The 21,090-nt window shown below is 39.1% G+C and overlaps 1 protein-coding gene across 3 annotated transcripts; it reads left to right on the top strand.

The window, feature by feature from the left end:
- The first annotated feature begins 860 nt into the window (after positions 1 to 860).
- On the top strand, positions 861 to 18,423 carry LOC132160061 (leucine-rich repeat protein SHOC-2). 3 transcript variants are annotated; one of them, XM_059569755.1, is made up of 10 exons: positions 3,917 to 4,132; positions 14,145 to 14,345; positions 14,475 to 15,127; positions 15,221 to 15,358; positions 15,554 to 15,684; positions 15,794 to 15,982; positions 16,162 to 16,284; positions 16,395 to 16,532; positions 17,633 to 17,750; positions 17,838 to 18,423. In XM_059569755.1, exons 3-10 carry the CDS (start codon positions 14,488 to 14,490, stop codon positions 18,044 to 18,046), a joined length of 1,686 nt encoding a protein of 561 aa, XP_059425738.1. In that variant the 5' UTR covers positions 3,917 to 4,132; positions 14,145 to 14,345; positions 14,475 to 14,487; the 3' UTR covers positions 18,047 to 18,423. The 3 variants fall into 3 exon arrangements, with proteins under 3 accessions (XP_059425736.1, XP_059425738.1, XP_059425737.1); XM_059569753.1 differs by lacking the exon at positions 3,917 to 4,132 and adding an exon at positions 861 to 994 and having other exon boundaries at positions 14,145 to 15,127; XM_059569754.1 differs by having other exon boundaries at positions 3,917 to 4,143; positions 14,145 to 15,127.
- Positions 18,424 to 21,090: the final 2,667 nt, after the last annotated feature.

Genomic DNA, 21,090 nt, shown 5'->3' with positions numbered 1-21,090 from the left:
TATTATATCTTAATATTTATTGGTACTGAGTGCACTTTTCTGTCCAGCCATACAACTAGCCTGGCTTAGTTTTTCGATTAGCATCATAACGTAATTCATGATATTTCCATAACAGCAAGATATTGATGATGATGATGGCAGGTAGCCATGAATTTAAAATTTGGGGTTTTACAAACATTATTGGTGTACCTAACCACACAACAACTCTTTGGCATGTTGTAAGGTTAGTCCACTTCCTCGATCCAATACTGTATGGCGGTTTGTTTTCTCCTAAAAGTGGGCGTGACTCTGTTCATAAGACGTTCTATGACGCTGCGCCGGTATTAATAGATATCAACTTCATAAAGCGAGCTGCCTAACTGTCTGAATTTGCTGAGGAAGGAAATGTTTGCAGAAGAATTACAGTTTGTTTCACTTCACAAAATCTACTCAGATACTAACGTTATTTAAATTTTCTTAATTCATTTCTTCTTCTTTTTATTATTTTTATTGTTGTTGTTGTTTTGTTATTGGTTTTGAACACATTTTTGTTATCTTTCACTCCAAAATTATTATTTTTGTTGTTGTTGTTTGAGTTATTATTGTTTTTTATTCTTAGTAAATAAATGGCTGCCCACTGTGGGTGTGTGCTCACAGTGTGTGTGTGTGTGTGTGTGTTCACTGCTCTGTGTGTGTGCATTTCGGATGGGTTAAATGCAGAGCACAAATTCTGAGTATGGGTCACCATACTTGGCTGAATGTCACTTCACTCACTCACTTATTGTTCATTTTTTAACATATTTGGTCATTGTACTAGTATACACTAGAGGGTCTGTACACTACTACAGATTTCTATAATAAAGCGTGTATTTCTCAAACAGGAATCCCGCTGCGCTGCAGGTGTCTCGTGACGCGTCGGTGATGCGCGCTGGGGAGGTAGCGGGGCCGCGGCGCGTCTGGAGAGGAGGAGGAAGCGACGCGAGGCGAGGATGGCGGCGGAGGCACACCTCTGGAGGTAAAGCGCTCTCGCGGCTCAACGCGGATTCGGATCGCGCCTTCCGCGGCGCGGCGTTGATATTCGGCGCGATGAACGCCCACGCGCGGCGGCCAGGCGCGATCGACGCGGCGCGGTCCGTGTGCGGCGCCTCTCAATGCGCGCTTTTGTTCAGTTCTGGAATGGCCGCTGCTTTAGTGTGTGTGTGTGTGTATGTGTGTGTAGAATGGGTCTTCTTTTCTTTTTGAACATATTCCGTGGGCTTGCGAAAAGAAAAGAGAGAGAGAAAGAGAGAATGTGGGGGAATAAAAAGAGAGGTGCCGCTAAAGCCAAGTATGCGTGCGGAATGCGTCTGTACAGTAAACAAAAGAGTGATTTGTCCCAAGATGGTCATAGAGTCAACAAAGCGTTACTGGCACGATTGTTACCATTTACAATATTGCGAAAGCGTATACAATGCTTACAGAACACAGCTGGTTATTTAAAAAATAAAAATAAATAAGTGACAGTGGATGCAAAAAAATTACAGAAAAGAAAGAGACATGGTAACAAAAAAGGTAAAAGTAAAATAAACATACATTTCTAAGCATCAGTTCAACAGACAGTAGAGCACGACTGCTGCTGCGCGCTCACGCGCACACTGGCGATATGCGATTCACGAATGAGTCGTTCTTTTGAATCGGATCTTCTCAGTGAATTGATTGAACCGGTTGACCAAAACTAAACTATTTGTTTACGAATTGGCCTAAACGGTTCATTCACAGACTGAATAGGACCGGTTGGTTTGAGTGCAAATACCCACTGGAACACACTTGTTGTAAAATTGCAAGTGACTTTTTTTACTGAGCATTTATTTAAGTCTAAATATCTGTTCAGTCAGTATGCAACAAATGACACAGTTCAACAATCATGTTGCTTCTATTTAGCAGTAGCACAAATTTTACAAAATGCATATCGATGCACTGATAAAATGTGTAACACTTTACAATTTACTTCCAAATTACAACCTAATGTAATATCCAATTAATTTAACTTATAACAGTACTTGGTGTGAACCCGAAAATCTGACTGAAAAGTAAAATAGGTAAAAAAACAAATAAAATAAAAATTGTAGGGAGACATGGTTCAATGCATTGGTTGTTGATTAGATGTTGAGATGTGTGTGTTATATTGAAAAGTGGTGGCAGATCAACGCGGGTTTAAAGAGGTGGACTTTAAAGTGAGAGCAGGTGATTTTGGAGAGGCTAGCAATGCTTTGAAAGCGTAAGATCCCACCCTCTCTGCAAATCACTCTCCAAAGCCACGCCTCCTCCCGCGCGCACAAGCAGACCAGAGGCTTAGCAGCGATACTGTGAGGGATGGCATTGAAGAGGAATGAATGCAAAGCTGTCAGATTACCTCGCCTCATTCACCGGCTCATTGTAGGACAAACCAATAAACCATTAATAAACCATAACTTTACAGGTAGCATTTTTCATTGTCGAAATGTACTAGCCACTGTTTTAATGGGAGGTAGCAACATCTGACAGTGTAGCACAAATCGACCGCTTCTGTAATCAGTAGTAAATCTGCTTTCAGATGGAGCAGCATTTACTACACAGAGCCGTAGTTCACTGACAAGCTTGGCTAAATCGTGTTCATTACCGCAGACGATTTAATCACACGATTATGAAATCAAAGAAATTGTTCACGATAATGACAGCTGTTAGCGTATCTTCTCAGTGAACCATGGCTCTGTGTAGTAAATACCGCTCCATCTGAAAGCAGGTGAAAATACCAAAAAAAAAAAAATTTTACTCCAAACTCACTTAATAATGTCAGTCAGGAGCTTGAAATAAATCTTTCTATGAGATGATGTGGCTTCTTAAACAGATAAGCAGTGATAAACTAGCCAAATCACACTTTGGTGGGCGGAGTTAGTGTAAATAGCTTCAGCCAACAAGGTGGGGTATTTGCACTTAGTGTAAATAGACACTCAGTAATTATAATAAGAACTCAGATAAATCATATATTGTTGTGGTCCTGTGTTTATTAGTCACGCTGAATCAATGAAAAAAGTTAAATCTTCTATTTATTTAGCTACCGTGGGAATTCGTGAATTCTTCTGCGGGGCTTATTTAGACTTTCTGCACGAGAGCGCCCTCTGGCCAACGGTGGGAGATTTACTACTAATTACTGAACCATGACTTATGTGCATGACTTGACTGACAAGATGCGCATGACTTTTGCCTTATCGTAATTGCGTTTTCATTAAGTTTTTTTTTTTGTGCAGCTCTTACTAAGCTCATAATATTACAATAATAATGCCTTCCAATCTCATTTGGTCTGCAATAGTATAATGATGACGTATCATGTCTGTGTGAACAGGGTGTACAGAGGTATGGAAATACTTGGGCTGTCATCAACTACAGATTCTTCTGGTCAACTAGTCGTTCATTTTAAGCTACTGATTGACTAATTGCACATTTATTAATAAGTCATTTAAATCATAATAATGAGCGTTTAATTGCCCTTGCAAATACATAATTTGACAGGCAGGTAGGACAGCTCATTGTAGCCATCAGACCAAGGAATATGATTGGACGACATTGTATGGTTGTATGCCTTCCACAGAAAATATAAATACACTTATACGATTTAACCTAGTGTTTGCAATCAGGATGTGAAGAGACTTTTAAGAATTGGCAAAAAATGTTTTTGAACCAAATCACCTACCCTGCCTTTAAGTGGACTAAATGATTGATCATCCCAAAATACTATTTCGACAGAGGGGAAAACTGCAGAAAAATTGGCTAGTTTTGGTTAACATTTGTTCTAGTTGTGTATTCCTTTGATTCCTTTGCTGAGTACATAGTGCATAAAGGCATAGTGTGTCATTTGGGACGCAGCTATGCCGACTTGCTGATTCTGATTCCTTGAACCGAAACGAAACGTTCGAAAGAACCGATTCGCGCGAACGAGTCGGGCTCTCCAGCACGCACGCGCCGCGGATCGAGCTGCTCTTCCCGCTTCGAGCTCGCGCTGCTTCGAGCGCCGTTTGGCGGAGGATGACAGTTTGTTTTCACGGAGGGCCTGTCTGAGGAGAAGAACGAACATTTACATCCCCAGCGACGGCAACCGAATCGCTTTTCGTCAAGATGAGACCGCTTATTCCCAAATGTACGCGTTTGGTGAGAAGTGTGAGGTGACATTTGTGTTTTGTGCTGTTTTTTTTTTTTGCATAAGCTCGCGCAGGGCTAATGCTGCTAGCCTGTTAGCCGCAGCTGAAGGGTGGCTAATGCTAGCAGAGAGATTTCCTTAGCCAGCTCTCGGGCTGTCCGTGTGTGCCGTCAAATATCACGACACGGAGTATTCTCGTAACATTTCTCTTTAGTCACCTATATAATGTAAGTCGACCTGAATGACAGCTCGGTGGTTTAATAGCACGAAACGGTTAGCTAGTTAGCCGTATCAAAACAGACGCTTTGCACTCTGAGCCCCTTCACACACATCAGATAATACTGATCTTTATTGCTTCTGTTTACTACATTTAAACGTTTTATTATACTCGTAAATGTGCTGTCTGTGTGTCTGAATGTGTCTGTTTGTAAACGAAACTAGATTTTCGCAGCTTTTGTGGACACGTAACGTTAACGTTAGATGTATAGAGATATATTAAGGCCCTCAATCTAGATCCAAAAAATGTCTTAAAAAAGCTTTTTTGTTGTTTTGGTTTTATTGCTAATGTGTCAGTGTGCTGTCAGTTTCTCAGAAGGACTTATATGGCATAGCAAGGCACATATAATGTTAAATCTGCTTCAGAGTGAAGAACAGTCTTTCATTTGAAGAGTGTCAGTACAATTTCTCTTGTATTTTTTCGACTTTATGCTTGTGTGTGTAGAAGTTCATCTGTTACCTATTTAGAAAGCATTCTGTGGGTTCTTCTTAGCCTTGTTTTAAAGCCAACATCCTAGTCGAGCAGAGCATGAGAAATAGTCTTATTTCGCAAAACCATGAACTATCAGGAGACTTTATTCAACATCCCAATATTGCACACATCCATGCAATGTTAAAAAACAAGAGTCGTTTGCTTTTGTCTTGATGGGATTCTTAATCTGTTTCATAAATATCAGATTCATCATCTCTGCGAGTTGATGTAAGGGTGTTGGAAGCGTGGTGAGAAAGATGTATTTTTTTCCTGCAGTCAGATGTAAGATTAGGAGAAAGTTGTGCAGGATGACCCCTGGCTTACAGTGCTGTTCAACAGTGTTCGCCCACCACACACATCCAGAATGGCTTCGCTTTTCTGCATATTATGTATCCTGTTTTATTTCCTGTACTTTGGATGTTTCATTGGAGATGCACTGCCTAATAGCTGATAATTATATTATGGCAGATGACGATCAATATTATAGGTTTGGTTTGTCTATTGCATGGGCACCAATCTAGACATGTACTTCTATAGAATGATTGATTGTGGTTTGGTACTTTTGTAACTGAACTGTTCCGATTCCACTTAACGGTTCTTTTAGTGCTCTTTATAAAGAAATCTTTGGGAAAACACATCTAGTATTTACAGCCTTCTCGGTCAGTAGTCAAAAATTCTGCAATTATTTTGGTGCACAGATTTATGACAGGGGAGTTGTAATATTTCAGAAATTAATTTTGAGCAACCTCTATTTTTGATTTTTGAAAAGAGGGGCAAGTCAAATGTATTTTTTATTATTATTATTATTATTTTTTTTTTTTTTTGTGGTAATCAACATTATGCCATAAAGGCATTGTACTGTAACCAGAATATTTCTTTAAGTACGTTGTCATTAAGTTGGCATGGAATGAAAATTCACCATCTAGTTTAAGTGTATATTATAGATCTAATTGTGAGTCATGCATGCCATGCTTCTTTCTGGTGATGTATGCAGGATTTGTCCAATCATTTAGTCCATTTAAACTCCGCCCTCTGCAGGCTCTTGTTCGCATGCCTCCACTTTGAGTGCCACGCCCACACCTCAGCATCCAATCAACAACGGATGCATTGAACAAAGTCCCCAACCTGCTGTTTTTTTTTCTTTTCAATTCCGATAATTTGTTACAAGATCTATTGTGAAGTGTAACTATTTTACATTTTGACAAATTCTAATTAATTTGTACGTTTTCGTGAGATCTGCTTACACCCAACTCAAGGTTAGGTTTAGGTGTTTTTTCTCACAAGATATTTAATGTGCATCTTGTCAGTAAAGCTGGTTCTGTAATCAGCGGTAAATCTCCATCACGAGCGTTTAAAAAATTTAGACCACAAACTCATAGTTAATGTAGAAAGAACTCTTGTGTAATTACCAGAAAATATTTTTTTTTTATGTGTTGATCATGTTAAACTTAATTTAACTGAAAATAAAGAACAAATTTCAGCTTTAGATATCAGCTAAAACAGGCATATTGGGAAAAACAGGAAACCGTAGCAAATTAAGAAAAGACTAGAAAGTTTGCATTACGTGTGCGACAATAAATAGATTCATGAATAGATTCTGCAATTTTCCAAATGCATCGTGATTCTCTCTGGAATAGATTCTGAGCTTAGTTTTTAACAGCAGATGTAGGGCTGGGCGATATATCTAACGATATGATCATGCGCATCAAATCAGTAAATCTGGTTCCATGATTAGCGCTAAATAGCCATCACCTGCTTTCAAATGGAGCTGCATTTAATAGACAGAGCCATTGATCACTGACAAGATACACAATATCGCATTCATTATCAAAGGCGATTCATCTGCGATAATGAATGCAATATTGCGTAGCTTGTCAGTGTCAGCTTTGTCTAGCTACGGCTCTATCTATTAAATGGATATATTGCCCAGCCCTAAGCAGATGGCACCCTAGGCTCACGAAGAAAAGCACTTGTGCGTTCGGCTGAGTCATGTAAGTATTTAAATGTACTTGCACATCGGCTTTTATGACGCAAGATTATGTAAACGCAGCCTACTGTGAACACTCTTGTAATTCGCTTCAGCCTTTTCGAACTTTATGAAAGCAAGCGGAGTACGGCTGTTTCTAAAGAACGCAGTGCCATCTGCTGTTAAAAACTAAGCACAGAATCGATTCCAGAGAGAATACATACATTCAGATACATTTGCGATACATTCAGAAAATCGCAGAATCGATTCTCAAATCGATTTATTGTCGCACCCCTAGTATGCATGAGGATGTTTACTCATGTACTCCACATGTTAACCTACTGAGTAGTATTTTGTTTTGCATCTGTATATACATACATTTTTTTAATGTCAGATGGATGTCTTTTGCTGTCACATCACAGGTTTGTGTTTTTTTTTCAGGATTTAGATTTTTTTGTTTCTTCAGTGTTTTGTTCTGTGTACGTTTACATATTGATCTGCAAATGTTTGTTTAGTTTTACTCTTCCCTCATGGAAGACTTGTTCTGCGAAAACAAGTGGCTCACTCAGAAGCGGTATCAAGTGGCTTTTCTGCGAAATATCACAGCTTTGGGATTCGGGTTGTAACGATATACCAGTATGACGATATACCACGATATAAACATGTACGGTTATCATACTGTGTACATTTGCTTATCTACGATATTGAGAGAAAATAACAAACACAGAATCTCACCTGCGCCTAGGCAACAACGTTCCACCTAAGGGGCCGTTCACATATCGCGCCTAAAACACGTGGAGAACATTAGACGAGCTGCTTTCTGATTTTTTCCCAAAGCCTTCGGGCACTTGGCTCCTGAGGTGTCTGCCGTTGCTAAGCAACAATGACCCACTCTCTCCATGAAGACGCGGAAATTTCAGCAATGGATAAATGAATTTGCAGCACTAAAAATGGCTTGCAGTAGCTCTGCTACTTGATTTATTTAAAAATGGCAATCCATATGCAGCTATGATCAACTGTTCCTTTAATCAGATAACTGCACTCTGCAGGGCTGCGGGACACAGGATAGAAAGACTATTCATTCCTACAACTTGTTAATTCGTTTCTACGACTTATTAATTTTTGGCAATTGTCCATGTTTCGTTAATTTTGTTCCCTAAATAACCAATGATTTAACTGAAATAAGAATAAATCGAACAAATTATTAATTCATGAAATCTTTCATTTCCCTTCCCATGTTTACCACACACAGTAAGAGATGCGATTAAAAGTGAAAGATAATAAAATAAACCTGCGAAATTAGAAGATTTAAGAAAAGAAACCGGTAAACAAGAACAAATTAAGCCACATTAATGAAGTCTATATCTCGAACGGCATCCAGAGGCACGGTCATGATCTAACATTTTCCTAACCCTGTGTTTTTTTTTCTCTCTCTCTGTCTCAGCTGTTTCGATCGCGTCGGAGCCTGGAGCACACCTATATACAGGCGATTCAAACTTACATCGCAGTCTGTTCATTATCAAAATAAAATACAGTCAACTGAACATTTAAAAGGTTACACTGGTCCGTTTAAATAGACCGTATACCGGTCCTCTCTGCTGTTCCAAGGATGTTTTTGCTCATATGAAGAGGATCATCTTTTCTGTGTATGTGCAAATGTGTAAGTAGTTTACATTATAAATAATAGTTTAACATTCAGATACATTGCGAATATGGAAACATTTTGATTTGTGCCGAATGAGACATGAGCAGTAATCTCCAAATAAATCTAGCCAAACCCGTGCTCGCTCGTCCTCGTCTGCACGCATGCACTGTCATGATCTAATGCACTGTATGCTGGATTTTTAAAAACAAATAAAAACAAATTAATGTGAGCAACAGTGTGTTTTGCTGCAGCAGTGCCGATGGATGCGGTACACTTAATGCATAGCGCAGTCACACGCGCGCCACAGTTACATTTGGGATCATTTTATTTTAAATGCCATAATGTCAGTTGAAAACATTGCAATTGTGTTTTAAAATACAACAACGAGCACCACAAAACCATTTAAAGAGGCTTTTTCAGCGGTCTCCGTGCGGGATAGGAAAGTCAACAAAGTAAATTGATCTCAAATGTATGGCACTCTCTCTTCATTTTATAAAATAATCCTAATCACATCTATTCATTTTATAATCCTTCTACTAGCATTTTATTCAGACTAAAACCCTCTTTAATTCAAGTGAGAAAGCGTTTTGTGGGTGTGTGTGTGGCTTTTGCACATCCTGTCATGCCAGTGACTTCTGCCTGCAATAGATCCATTTTGCAGCATTATGGTTAACGATTAATAGATAAATCGATTAATTTAAACCACAATCGATTATGCAATTAATCGATATTTTGCATCCCTACTTTCAAACATTTGTTCAAGCCCCCCCCCCCAACAAAAAAATGTTTTGATTGTTTAATACCGTATACCGTGAAATGGTATAACCGCGGTATTTTCGAAAACGATTACCATAAAGTGAAAAACTCATACCGTTACAACCCTATTTGGGATTTATAGGGAGCTTATGTGAAGTCGTGCAGGCTTACCTGCATCTAATTTAAAGGTGTTGTCCCGGTTTAAGAGTGTGAGCATCTAAAGTTGACAGTGGAAACATACAGATCCTACAATGAATCAGAGGCATCAAAGTAGCTGACAAAGTGTCCTGTTTACAATGCAAACAAAGCATATTTTGACTGCTTATAAAGATACAGGTCTGCAGAAACTGCAGCAGTTCACTTTTGCACTTTTGCACTTACAAGATGTAACCAAGATTAGTAGGTGGAAGATCATGAAACTGCAAGTTATTTTGTCTAAGCTTCAGGTAAACTCAGTTACACATTCAGTGCTAGTGGAGGTCAGTTAATGTTTGACAAATTGCTTGGTCTTAAAGGGATAGTTTACCCAAAAATGAACATTTGCTGGATGTTTACTTTACACACAGACCATCCAAGATGTAGATGAGTTTTTCTTTATCAAAACAGATTTGGAGAAATGTAGCATTACATCACTTGCTCAGCAATGGATCCTCTGCAGTTGAATGGGTGCCGTCAGAATGAGAGTCTAAACAGCTGAGAAAAACATCACAATAATCCAGTCCAGCCCATCAATTAATGTCTTGTGAAGTGAAAAGTTGCGCATTTCAAGAAACAAATTCATTGTTTAAACAGTTTAATGTAAAACTGTCACTTCTGGCCAAAATATCCATAATCTATAGTCCATAATCCATAAATTAATCCCCTGTTGTCCTTTCATATCAAAATACACCATCATATTTGTTTAGAACAGTTTCCGGCTGTTTTGGTTTGTAAACTGTGCTTAATCTGTGCGGGGGGTTTTTTTTCCTGATCCACAAAATTTTCACTGGAGAAAGCAATATTTTGGACTTGTATTTTAGCTGGAAGCAATGGTTTGAAGTTAAAAATGTCTTAAAGGTCCTATGACATGAAAATTTCACTTTCTGAGGTTTTTTAACCTTTGAGAAGATGGAAGCTCAAACGGTCTGATCTGGAATCGTCCCCTTATGACGTCATACGGGGAAAGGTTACCTCCCCTTTCTCTGCTTTACCCGCCCAAACATTTACATTTAATTCAGTTGCAATGTCAGCACAGGCGTTACAAACAGACTTTTATGATATGGATTCGACAGCACCGCCACAAACAGTGAGTAACCGTGTTCATTATTGCCTGATCTGTGATCAGTGATTTCTTATGTGTAGCTAATTATTCAAGTTCACACAGACTTTCTTTCTAAATCGTTTAATACTGTTTATGCATCAGTGAATCAAGCCAGTGACTAAACGATCAACTTCACGTTGTTTCTCTTAGTAGCATGAAACAAATCTGTTATTTAAATTGTGATTTTAACTACAGAGAGCGATCAAAGAACGCTCCCTTTTTTTTTCGGAGCTGTCACATATCACGAGTATATCTGCACACTTGCCCAAACTACCGTTACAATGAATGACGCTGTTATGCGGCACAACAAAGCTCTTACTGTATTCATGTGGTGTATTCATGTGTTTGCTGTTAGTTGTGGTGAAAGCAATTTGTCAGAGAAAAAGTGTTGCAATAATGACGAGATCACTGCATCCACGTGATAAACAGACTCGGTCCACTCAATGCTCATCACTGCATCCTTTCATGTGATGGGAAAAGATCAAAAAAATAATTATATAGTCAACACTTCCACGATTCGTTAATCTCGACAGCTGTAATAGTAAATATATATATATATATATATATATATATTTGAGAGAGGTGCCACATGTAATACGCATTTCGAATGCAAAGATGTCAGCCAATCACAACAGTTGTCATTTACTCTTGAGTCTCACAGCAGACACGGCCCTTCAAAGCCAGAGGGCTAATATCAGGATATAAAAATGCTTTTTATTTCTAAATTTTAAATGTAAAAATCATACTAACAATATAAGTACACCTAAGGAAACATTAAAAAGCATTTAAAGAAAAGGAAATAATCCATGTCATGGGACCTTTAATAATAAGCATGTTTCTTAAAAAACACTCATCTTTTCACTTTACAAGATGTTAACTGATGGACTGGAGTGCTGTGGATTGCTTGTGGATTGAGATGTTTTTATCAGCTGTTTAGACTCTCATTCTGATGAGAACTTTGATGCACTTGCGGTCTGTCAGTGTCTTAACATGCGAGTCTTCACGTACACATTCAAGATAGATTTATAATTGAAAATTATTATTATTGCAGATGAGCTGGACTCTATGATAATAGAGTCATAAAGGTCTTCTGACCTGTGGGAGGCCGAGCTTTGATGAGCTCTCCCAAAGATTATTCCCTGCAGCATTAACCTTTCTGCAGCTCTGATCTGGGCTTGGACTAGGCACACGCACACCGACCACTTCAGCTGCACACACACACACGCTTGAATTTCACAATACAGGACAGAGGAGCGCATGCTTATGCAAAGATAGCATCTCGCTGAGTGCTAAGCCATTTCTGATTTGGACTGGATGTGGTTTTTGTTGGATTACTGGATGTTGAATGAAATTTGTGGTTTAAAGAAGCATCTCACAGGTAAAGGTAAAGCTACTGTTCCTGTAATTGATGGAAACCCAATGCAAAGCAGTTTTGTCTTTTTATGAGCATTTAAATAGTTGTGCAGTGCTTTTCAAATTTGGGTCTCAGGGATGCTGTACCGGAAAAAAGTATTGTAGGAAATGTATTTTGGTCTGTCATAGTAAACATGCAATTAAAGATATAAATGAAACTTTGTTTAACTCTGCTAAATCATTTATATTAGTCTAATTGTTAGATAATTGATAGTTTTGATTGTAAAAAAAACATATAGTGCATATAGTGATGTAAAACGAAAAAGTGTCTCCTATACACTGTTAAATAAGACTTCAAGTAACTGTTTAATTTTATTTTTTTGATTAATCTAAAAATGACTTTTCTGATGGATCTTTTGATTGTTTTCTGATTAATCGATTAATCCTTTGGTTAACTCGTTAAATCATTTGATGATGCTCATTTCAGCAAGCCTGGGAGCTTTAGCTGCACTCATTGGGGATAAATGAAAATGTGATGCGTAATTCAACACAAATTAGGGCTGTCACTTTTTATTCGATATTCGAATATGCATTTGAACATGACGTGAAATATCCGTAATCGAACTATAATTGTTTTTTATTTTATTCTTTGCCATCTTATCCAGTAGAGGACACTCTAGACATATTGTAGCATAGGCCCATGACCAAATCAAGAGAATAAAAACTAATAGCCAGGCACGTCTGTGCGCTCTGAACGTGTTTATTGTAAATAATTAGAGAAGCGCACTTAATCCAGATAAATTGATAGACTGGTGTTTCTTGCAAACAATATTAAGAAATGAATTAGTCTAGGCTATATGCCTTACTCCTGCTGATGTTTAAGTTGTCACGTTATTGTTTGTGCCTGTTCTGTTTTTTTTTCCATTTAGCCTAATGTTGTGGGATATGCATAATGGCACTTCATATAAATTGATATTCTAAGTTGATAACCTGCTGTTTCAAACATTAAGTAAAAAAAAATAAATATTCCAGATAGTCCTGTTTATGACTCTCTGTTAATACATTTGTGATTGAATCTCCATTAGGCTAAGGTGTTTTTTTTTTTTTTAATGCACGGGGGGGCAGGCAGGTAGATATTCGAATACATTGCATGATATTCGATATCCGTTCGAATTAGATTTTTCTCAAAAGTGACAGCCCTAACACAAATTGTCAAATTTACTCATTGTGCTAGTGCTAGTCTGGCCATGCTGTCAAAAAAAAAAAAGGTATTTTCCAGAATATGTTTAAATGGATAGTACATCTAAAAATAAAAAATAAGCAAATTTTTTACTCACCCTGGTGGTGTTCGAGTGACCTTTTTTTTTTTTTTTTTTTTTTTTTTTTAAGGACACAAAATAAGAAGTCCTGTTGTCCTCTTCCATCTAATGGCAGTAAAGAGCGTCCAGCTTCTAATTTTGACAGAAGTACACATAGGCCTTTAGTTTGTTGGGTACAGATGTACTCGAAAATTTGGTTTATTTTTAAACAAGTAATAAGGGATTAATCTGAATTGTTTTTTTTTTATTTTATTTTTTTTTATATAAAGCTTTTAGCCATCACTGTCCACTGGTATTATATAGACAAGCACTAGCAGACAATTTCTCATTTAGTGTCCTGAAAAAGCATATGCCATTAGAACAACAAATAATGACTTACTTTCATTTTTGGGTAAACTATCGCAGTTTGCTCTAGCACAATGTCAAAATAAAATCCAGCTGTATTATTTTGGAAGCAGACTGTTCCAGTTATGCTTTTGATTTAAAGGAGAAAAAAAAAACCAGCTTGGCTTTTTTCACATCCTCAAAATGGATCTAATGCATTCTTATCAGTGAAATGCACCCAAGATTTTCCTAGTGTAAAAGCACCCTGTGCAATTTTACTTCCAGGGTGGTAAATAAATTCCTGCAAATCCTAGGGATAAAGTAACATCTGATGCATGGCCGTAAGAGATTTGAGATTTAATTGCACTTAATTGCCTGAAGTGGCTAACCACTGACGGCCTGATGCCGCTTCTTCCTGAAAGCGCTTGTGGTACAAGCATACAGGAAGGAACTGTGTGCTTATGAGTTAGCGGCTTATGCATTTGCGTCACTGAGGGGAAGCTCTTACCTTTCTCACATCTGAAATCTGAATGCAACCTTTGTCTGCAAGTCATTCCCGGTATTATGCATCTTAACCGAAACCGTTTGCTTTGTTTAACAGCCAAAGGGTGTGAATCCCGGCGACTCGTCTGTGCACAACAGCTCTAGCCGAGCCGAGGGGAAAGAGTGCAGTTTGAACCAGCATGAGGCTGCTGGCCTCCTCGCCACACCGACTACAACAAACACGCATCGTCCTGGTGGGGTTTTAATCCCTGCAGGAATACAGTCTGCTTGGACCACAGAGGCTGGTGAAGAAACACAGGTATGTATGAGCACACGCAGATATAACTGCCCCCCCCCCCCCTTTGGTTTGACTCCCTCAATAGTGAACAAAATACTAGAGCGAGAGAAAGCAAGTGAGAGACTGAGGGTCCCATGTGCCATTGGGCAGCGGGGCTTTCGCCATGAGCAGTACTCTGGGCAAAGATAAAGACTCTAAGGAGAGGGAACCCAAAGCCGAAGGGAAATCCAAAACCAAAGGGAAAGATGCCAAAGACGGGAAGAAAGACACGAGCGGTGCTTCGCCCGCAGTGGCCTTCACCTTGGACAGCACGATAAAGAGGCCCAACCCCCCGCCTAGCACGCGCAAAAAAGCCAGCAACGCGGAGGTCATCAAGGAGCTGAACAAGTGCCGAGAGGAGAACTCGATGCGCCTGGACCTGTCCAAGAGATCCATCCATCTGTTGCCCTCTTCCATCAAGGAGCTGACCCAGCTGACCGAGCTCTACCTGTACAGCAACAAGCTGCAAAGCCTGCCAGCTGAGGTGGGATGCCTGTCGGGGCTGGTGACGCTGGCGCTCAGCGAGAACTCTCTCACCAGCCTGCCTGACTCGCTGGACAACCTGAAGAAGCTGCGTATGCTCGACCTGCGGCACAACAAGCTTCGGGAGATCCCAGCTGTGGTCTACCGCGTCACCTCCCTCACCACGCTCTACTTGCGCTTCAATCGGATCACCACCGTGGAGAAAGACATCAAGAATCTGTCCAAACTCACCATGCTCAGCATCCGAGAGAACAAGATTAAACAGCTGCCCGCAGAGATCGGTGAGTGAGCTGCTGCTGAAGACTATTCCTAAAAAAAAAAGTACATGACTGTTCAGTGTTCATTTGTGATGATTCTGTCGGCTTGTGTTATAGGTGAGCTCTGTAATTTGATTACGCTGGATGTAGCCCACAACCAGCTGGAGCACCTTCCTAAAGAGATCGGCAATTGCACTCAGATCACCAACCTTGACCTGCAGCACAACGAACTTCTTGACTTACCTGAGACTATAGGTGAGGATCTACTCAAGGTAGAATCTTTATTGTTGGAAGCAAAACATTTAACTATACAGCTCTGATTTTGGCCATTTGGTTGTACTTTATTAAGTAGTCTGTAATCTCATCAGTGGAGAAGGTATGCGTATATGTCCATGTAAATTAGTTTTAATCAACAGTTGAATCATAAACTTTGTTCATTTACTGTTTCAGGTAACTTGTCATGTATAAACCGTCTTGGTCTGAGGTACAACCGTCTGTCAGCGATCCCTCGATCTTTATCGAAGTGCCGAGAGCTGGAAGAACTCAACCTTGAAAACAACAACATCTCAGTGTTACCAGAGGTGAGACTTGGTTCAGCTCATTGTCGCTTTTAATAATAAGCAGTTTAAATAATTTATCCTTGTCCCCTTTTATAAAATATTATATTGATCCCCTTCTGTTTCTCCTCAGGGTCTTCTCTCCAGTCTGGTGAACCTGACGAGTCTGACGCTGGCGCGAAACTGCTTCCAGTCTTACCCAGCGGGCGGCCCGTCCCAGTTCTCCACCATCTACTCACTCAACATGGAGCACAACCGTATCAACAAGATCCCTTTCGGCATCTTCTCCCGAGCCAAAGTGCTCAGCAAACTCAATATGAAGGTGAGAGCGCATCCACTCGATCACTGTTGAAGACATGTAGGTAATAAACTTGCCCTGAAGGAGACACATAACTAGAGACCTGGACCAATAAGCTGCACCCTACCATCGTTATGGTTAGTTTGCATGGCCAAGCAAAAGAACTGTAAACCATTTCATCCTTTTTAAAACTATGATTGTAGGACAACCAGTTAACGTCTCTTCCACTGGATTTTGGGACATGGACCAGTATGGTAGAGCTGAATCTGGCAACAAACCAGCTTACCAAGATTCCAGAGGACATCTGTGGACTTGTGTCTTTAGAGGTGATGCTCTTCTGTATTTTACCATCACTCAGTCTCATGATAGCATCCCCATTTTTGTCATGTGGTTCGGTCTATATTTTGACTCATAATTATTCCTTTGGTTCCTTCAGGTTCTCATATTGTCCAACAATCTTTTGAAGAAGTTGCCTCATGGGATAGGAAACTTACGGAAACTGCGGGAGCTTGACCTGGAGGAGAACAAACTGGAGTCCCTCCCGAATGAGATCGCCTACCTTAAGGATCTGCAGGTAGGACATTTGTCTACATAGTCAGCTTTTTTTTTCAAGGCTGTTTCCATTGGAGTCTGTTGTTAGCATGCTGCTAAGCTAACAAAAAGTGATAGACACATAAACAAAAAAATGTTCCGCACATAAAAATTGTATTTATACTTTGCAGTACTGTGCAGAGACCCTAAATGCGACATGGGGATGGGGAAAAATGTGGTTTTGAAGAACAAATCATTTTTTTCTTGGAAAAGTATTGCATTCCCCTGAAAAACTGTGTGTGCCCAAAAATACATTTAAATATAGTTCTTCCTCCCTCGTATTATTTCCATCACTGAAATTTTGTGAGAAATCACAAAGTTTCTTAGGAAGATGCAAAAGTTTTAAAAGTGAGTGCAAATTTTCTTGAAGGGAATGCAAACGTTTAAAAGCAAACTCAAGAGTTTCTTCGGGGAATTGTTATTGTTTTTTAGTTTTGCAGGAGAACACAAGTTTTAAAAGCGAACCGTTTCTTAAGGCAAATGTTTCATGTGAGAATGCAATAGATTTGAGCAAATGCAAACAACTTTTTTTAAGATCTATTTTTGTCATTTTGCCCTTTTTAAGATAGACAGGAAGTGAAGTGGGGAGAGAGAGGGGGGTGGGATCAGGAAAGGTCCTCAAGCTGGGATTCAAACTTGGGATGCCTGCAACGCAACAGTGTTATATTTTGGCACACTGCCCACTAGGCTGTTGGTGCTGACGAATGCAAACTTTCTTAGGGAAATGCAAAAGTTTAATTCGCGAATACAGTAATTTTAAAAGTGAATTCAATGTTTCATTGGGGAAAGCAAAGATTTTAAGAGTGAAGGCTAAGTTTTTTGGGGGAATGCAAAAGTTTAATGTGAGAACAGAAGTTTTAAGAGTGAACGTTAAGTTTCCTGGGGAAATGCTTCTATGCGTATTCATTCTCAGCCAGAAGTATTGCTAGAGAATGCGAAAGCATTCAAATATAATTTCCCCTATTTCAATACAAATGCTTGTAATACAGGATTATTTTGCTTGTTGCAGTGATTTCTGGGATTGCCCCACCTGTGCTTTTTATAGTTTTTGGTGTGAAACTCATTTCTCAAATTTATTTGCAGAAACTTGTGTTGACCAATAATCAGCTGACCACTTTGCCGCGAGGAATCGGTCACCTGACTAACCTGACGTACTTGGGCTTGGGAGAGAACCTGCTGCAGCACCTACCTGAGGAGATCGGTACGAGCTCACCGCTGCCCTCAAACGCACACAGCCACACCGATCCATACGCTACTCACTTACAGCCTTTCTCTCTCCATCCCACAGGTACACTGGAGAACCTGGAGGACCTGTACCTGAATGACAACCCTAACCTGCACAGTCTGCCGTTCGAGCTGGCGCTCTGCAGTAAGCTGTCCATCATGAGCATAGAGAACTGTCCCCTCAGCCACCTCCCGCCGCAGATCGTCGCCGGAGGCCCTTCCTTCATCATCCAGTTCCTCAAGATGCAGGGTCCCTACCGCGCCATGGTCTGAGGCCACTCACACACTGTACAAAGAGGAAACCGATTCACCACACGACGTTACCTTGGACGTCATTATATCTCGGACAAGAAACTGCTTAACTGGATTCCAATCGATGGAGGAATCATAGCCAGTTAGGTCCCCTTTACCCCCGTAGTAAACAATGTCTAGACTTCAGTTGCCAAAATTAATGTACATTAGTGATTCCGAAGAGGCGCTCCTAAAACGTTTCAATCATTTTGCCAATTTATTGAAAGTCATTATAGGGGTTTTGATGCCAGGAAACAGTTGTATGCAAAAACAAAACATTTTTACAAGTTCATTTTTGCTGCTGCTGCCGCCATACTGTATGTGAGTTTTTTTTTTTTTTTTTTTTTTTTTTTTTTTTTTGTTTAGCCAGAGATTTTTTTTTTCTTATCATCCCAAAATAATTTTATTGTACAGAGGACCTGTTTGGAAGCAGTGAACAAATTTTAGTTATTTTTTATTATTATTATTATTAATTGTTATTCTAGAATTGTGCCTATCCAGTGCAGTTGGGTGGTTTGTTGTCTGAACGTTATTATCCAAGAAGTTTTTAATACAAAAAGGCTGAATTTACAAAAATGTAATTTATTCCGTAATTCCTTTTCATTGTTATTGATTATTTTATCACTCACTTTTTTTAATTATTCATTCCTCTTCGCTATCGGGACGTGTTGCTGCGCTCAATATTTTAAAATGAAGCCGCAATCTTTTTTTCTGCGAAATAGTGAAACAACAAATGAATCAAAAATAGTTTTTGACATCGATCACAACATGGGTTTAGCGAGCTAGCGCATCACTCAAAGTCTGGTTTTGGGGGTTTTGTGATCGTTTACTTGTTTGCCATATCCACAGCATTGCACTCTGCTTGTGTCCTGTTGGTGAGAGTCGCATCTACATATTAGGTGCTGAACAGTGCTAGGAGTTAAAGGCCCACGTTTACTGTGAGGAATGCCAAACGCCCATTCAACATCACTTCTGTCCTTTTTTCCATTGGTGTCATCAGACTGGTTTTAAACCCCATGATTTCTGGTCTTTAAATTCACAGAATATTAAACAATGGTTATAGGTTGTTTTTTTCTTCGTTTTACCCACATACCTTCCCTCTTATGCTGCTGCTTTTAATGCACTTTGTTTTGATATTTGGCATCCTCCTCAAGTAAAAGGGCCACAATATTTCATGACAGCGATTAAACGTATGGAAGGGGGCATTTATTATTATTATTTCTAAAATATTTTATCTTTTATTTTAATTCTCTATCATGTATATTTTATAACAGTGAATGAATTTGCCTCAGCAATTTCGAACCATAACATTCTATTAAGAACCTTTTTTTCAAGGCTTTGACGCTATTTCTCTTTATTAAATGTTTTGATTTAAACTTCTGTCTGACTAGTTTGTTTTTCTACACGTTTAAAAATTAATATCCGTTTCAAATGGTGCAGATCATCTAGTATTGCAATTAAAAACCCAAATGTTTCCATTGTACAAATTTTTATTTAACCTTTTTAAAGAATGGCGCTGTTTTGTGCAAGATGGAATTTCTTTTGGTTTAGTATTATATCGAGTGACTGTAAATTCCGCCTCCACTTTAGTTTATCAAGCCAAATGTGTTTTGTTCCTGTTGTGTCCAAAAGGTTTTTTTTTTGTTTTTTTTTACGTTTCCTCTCGCTTTGATCCGTAAGGACATTGTGAACATCGGCAGCAGTGTAAAGGCTTCGGAGAGGCACTTCGCATTCATGGGGCCATGAAAAGGACACAAATCGCTGCTTTTTTTATCAACCAGCAGAACCTGTTGCTGCTTATGGACCTCCTAGAAACGTAATGCTGTAAAAGAGCCGGCCCGCGTGAGTCGTTACGGACTGGCTTCTCGGGCCGGTTCTACCAGCACAGACGTTCTGCTACAGATGAAATCCCTCTGGACCTGCTCGGTGCATATGCTGCGCCTAACGCAGACAATGAATAAAACTAAAAATTACAAAAATACAAACTTTGTAAAAAGGGCTTTCTCTGTTCATGCTTAACTATACACCAGAGGCATTGCATTCCTGGTTTTGTATAAAAGCTTAGAACTGTACATTTGAGTTTGTGTGTGTGTGTGTGTGAGGGAATAGTTAGATGTTAACAAAATGGAATTATTATGTGACAGTAAATGCCTTTGAGTACTTCAAAGTGAGATGTGCATTAGGGATGCGGCTTTGTCATGCGTCCCATCTAAGTTAAATTCTTTATTATTTTCTGCATTTATGTGCCATTAATGCAGGGGAGTGGGGCTGGTTTTTACATAGGTTAACAGTATGATTGGTTTCAGATGAAAATGCATTACAGATCAGGAATGTAGTCAAAAAAGACAATAAATACATAACAATTGTACTTTAAATGGTGAATACTGACTGCACGGTTATAATCAGCCGGGGTGGCAATTTTAATTTTGATCTTGTATTGTTCTGATGAATCCTTATGATTTGAGCTTAAGGGTATGGTTTATTTTTTTATACTGTCTGTGCATTAGGTCATAGAAATTGTTTAAATGAAGTTCTTTTTTATGTTTTTTTTTTAACATAGGAATGTTATATGTTTCCTGCTTTTTTTCTTGCCTTGCTATGTATAGGAAACAAGCATGTTCATTTTCTTTTTCTTTCTTTCTTCATTTCTTTTTCATTTTTTTAAGATTCATAATTGTCTGGTTGGGTGGACAGGGATGTAAAAAAAAACAAAAAAAAGTACACAAGATAAAAATGTTGCTCTTTCGTAACTGCAAAATGTTTTTGTTTGTTTGTTTGTTTTGACACTTCATAGGGTATCAAGTGTTGTGCAGACATGTCAAACACACTTTTCTCAAGAAAAACAGCCTTAAAGGTGACCCTTGATTTATCTTTCTTTCTGACTCTGCCCGAGCAAGTAACAGGACCCTCTTCCATCAGATCAAGTCTTTGCTTTGATAAACATTCTTCAAATAAATGTTCTTATGACTGCCTTACGATGTCAAATGTGCTACTCTCTTACCCCTCATACATTTTCAGATGATCAG

This window comes from Carassius carassius, chromosome 16 (assembly GCF_963082965.1).
Source record: "Carassius carassius chromosome 16, fCarCar2.1, whole genome shotgun sequence".
Classification (NCBI taxonomy): Eukaryota; Metazoa; Chordata; class Actinopteri; order Cypriniformes; family Cyprinidae; genus Carassius; species Carassius carassius.
This window is presented reverse-complemented; position numbering and strand designations above follow the sequence as displayed.

What these genes read in the sequence shown, in the direction of transcription:
- LOC132160061 (XM_059569753.1), top strand. Translation starts at nt 14,488, where the DNA reads ATGAGCAGTACTCTGGGCAAAGATAAAGACTCTAAGGAGAGGGAACCC. An exon ending in TGACTTACCTGAGACTATAG is followed by an intron (nt 15,359 to 15,553) that starts GTGAGGATCTAC and finishes TTACTGTTTCAG; the next exon opens with GTAACTTGTCATGTATAAAC. An exon ending in TCAGCAAACTCAATATGAAG is followed by an intron (nt 15,983 to 16,161) that starts GTGAGAGCGCAT and finishes CTATGATTGTAG; the next exon opens with GACAACCAGTTAACGTCTCT.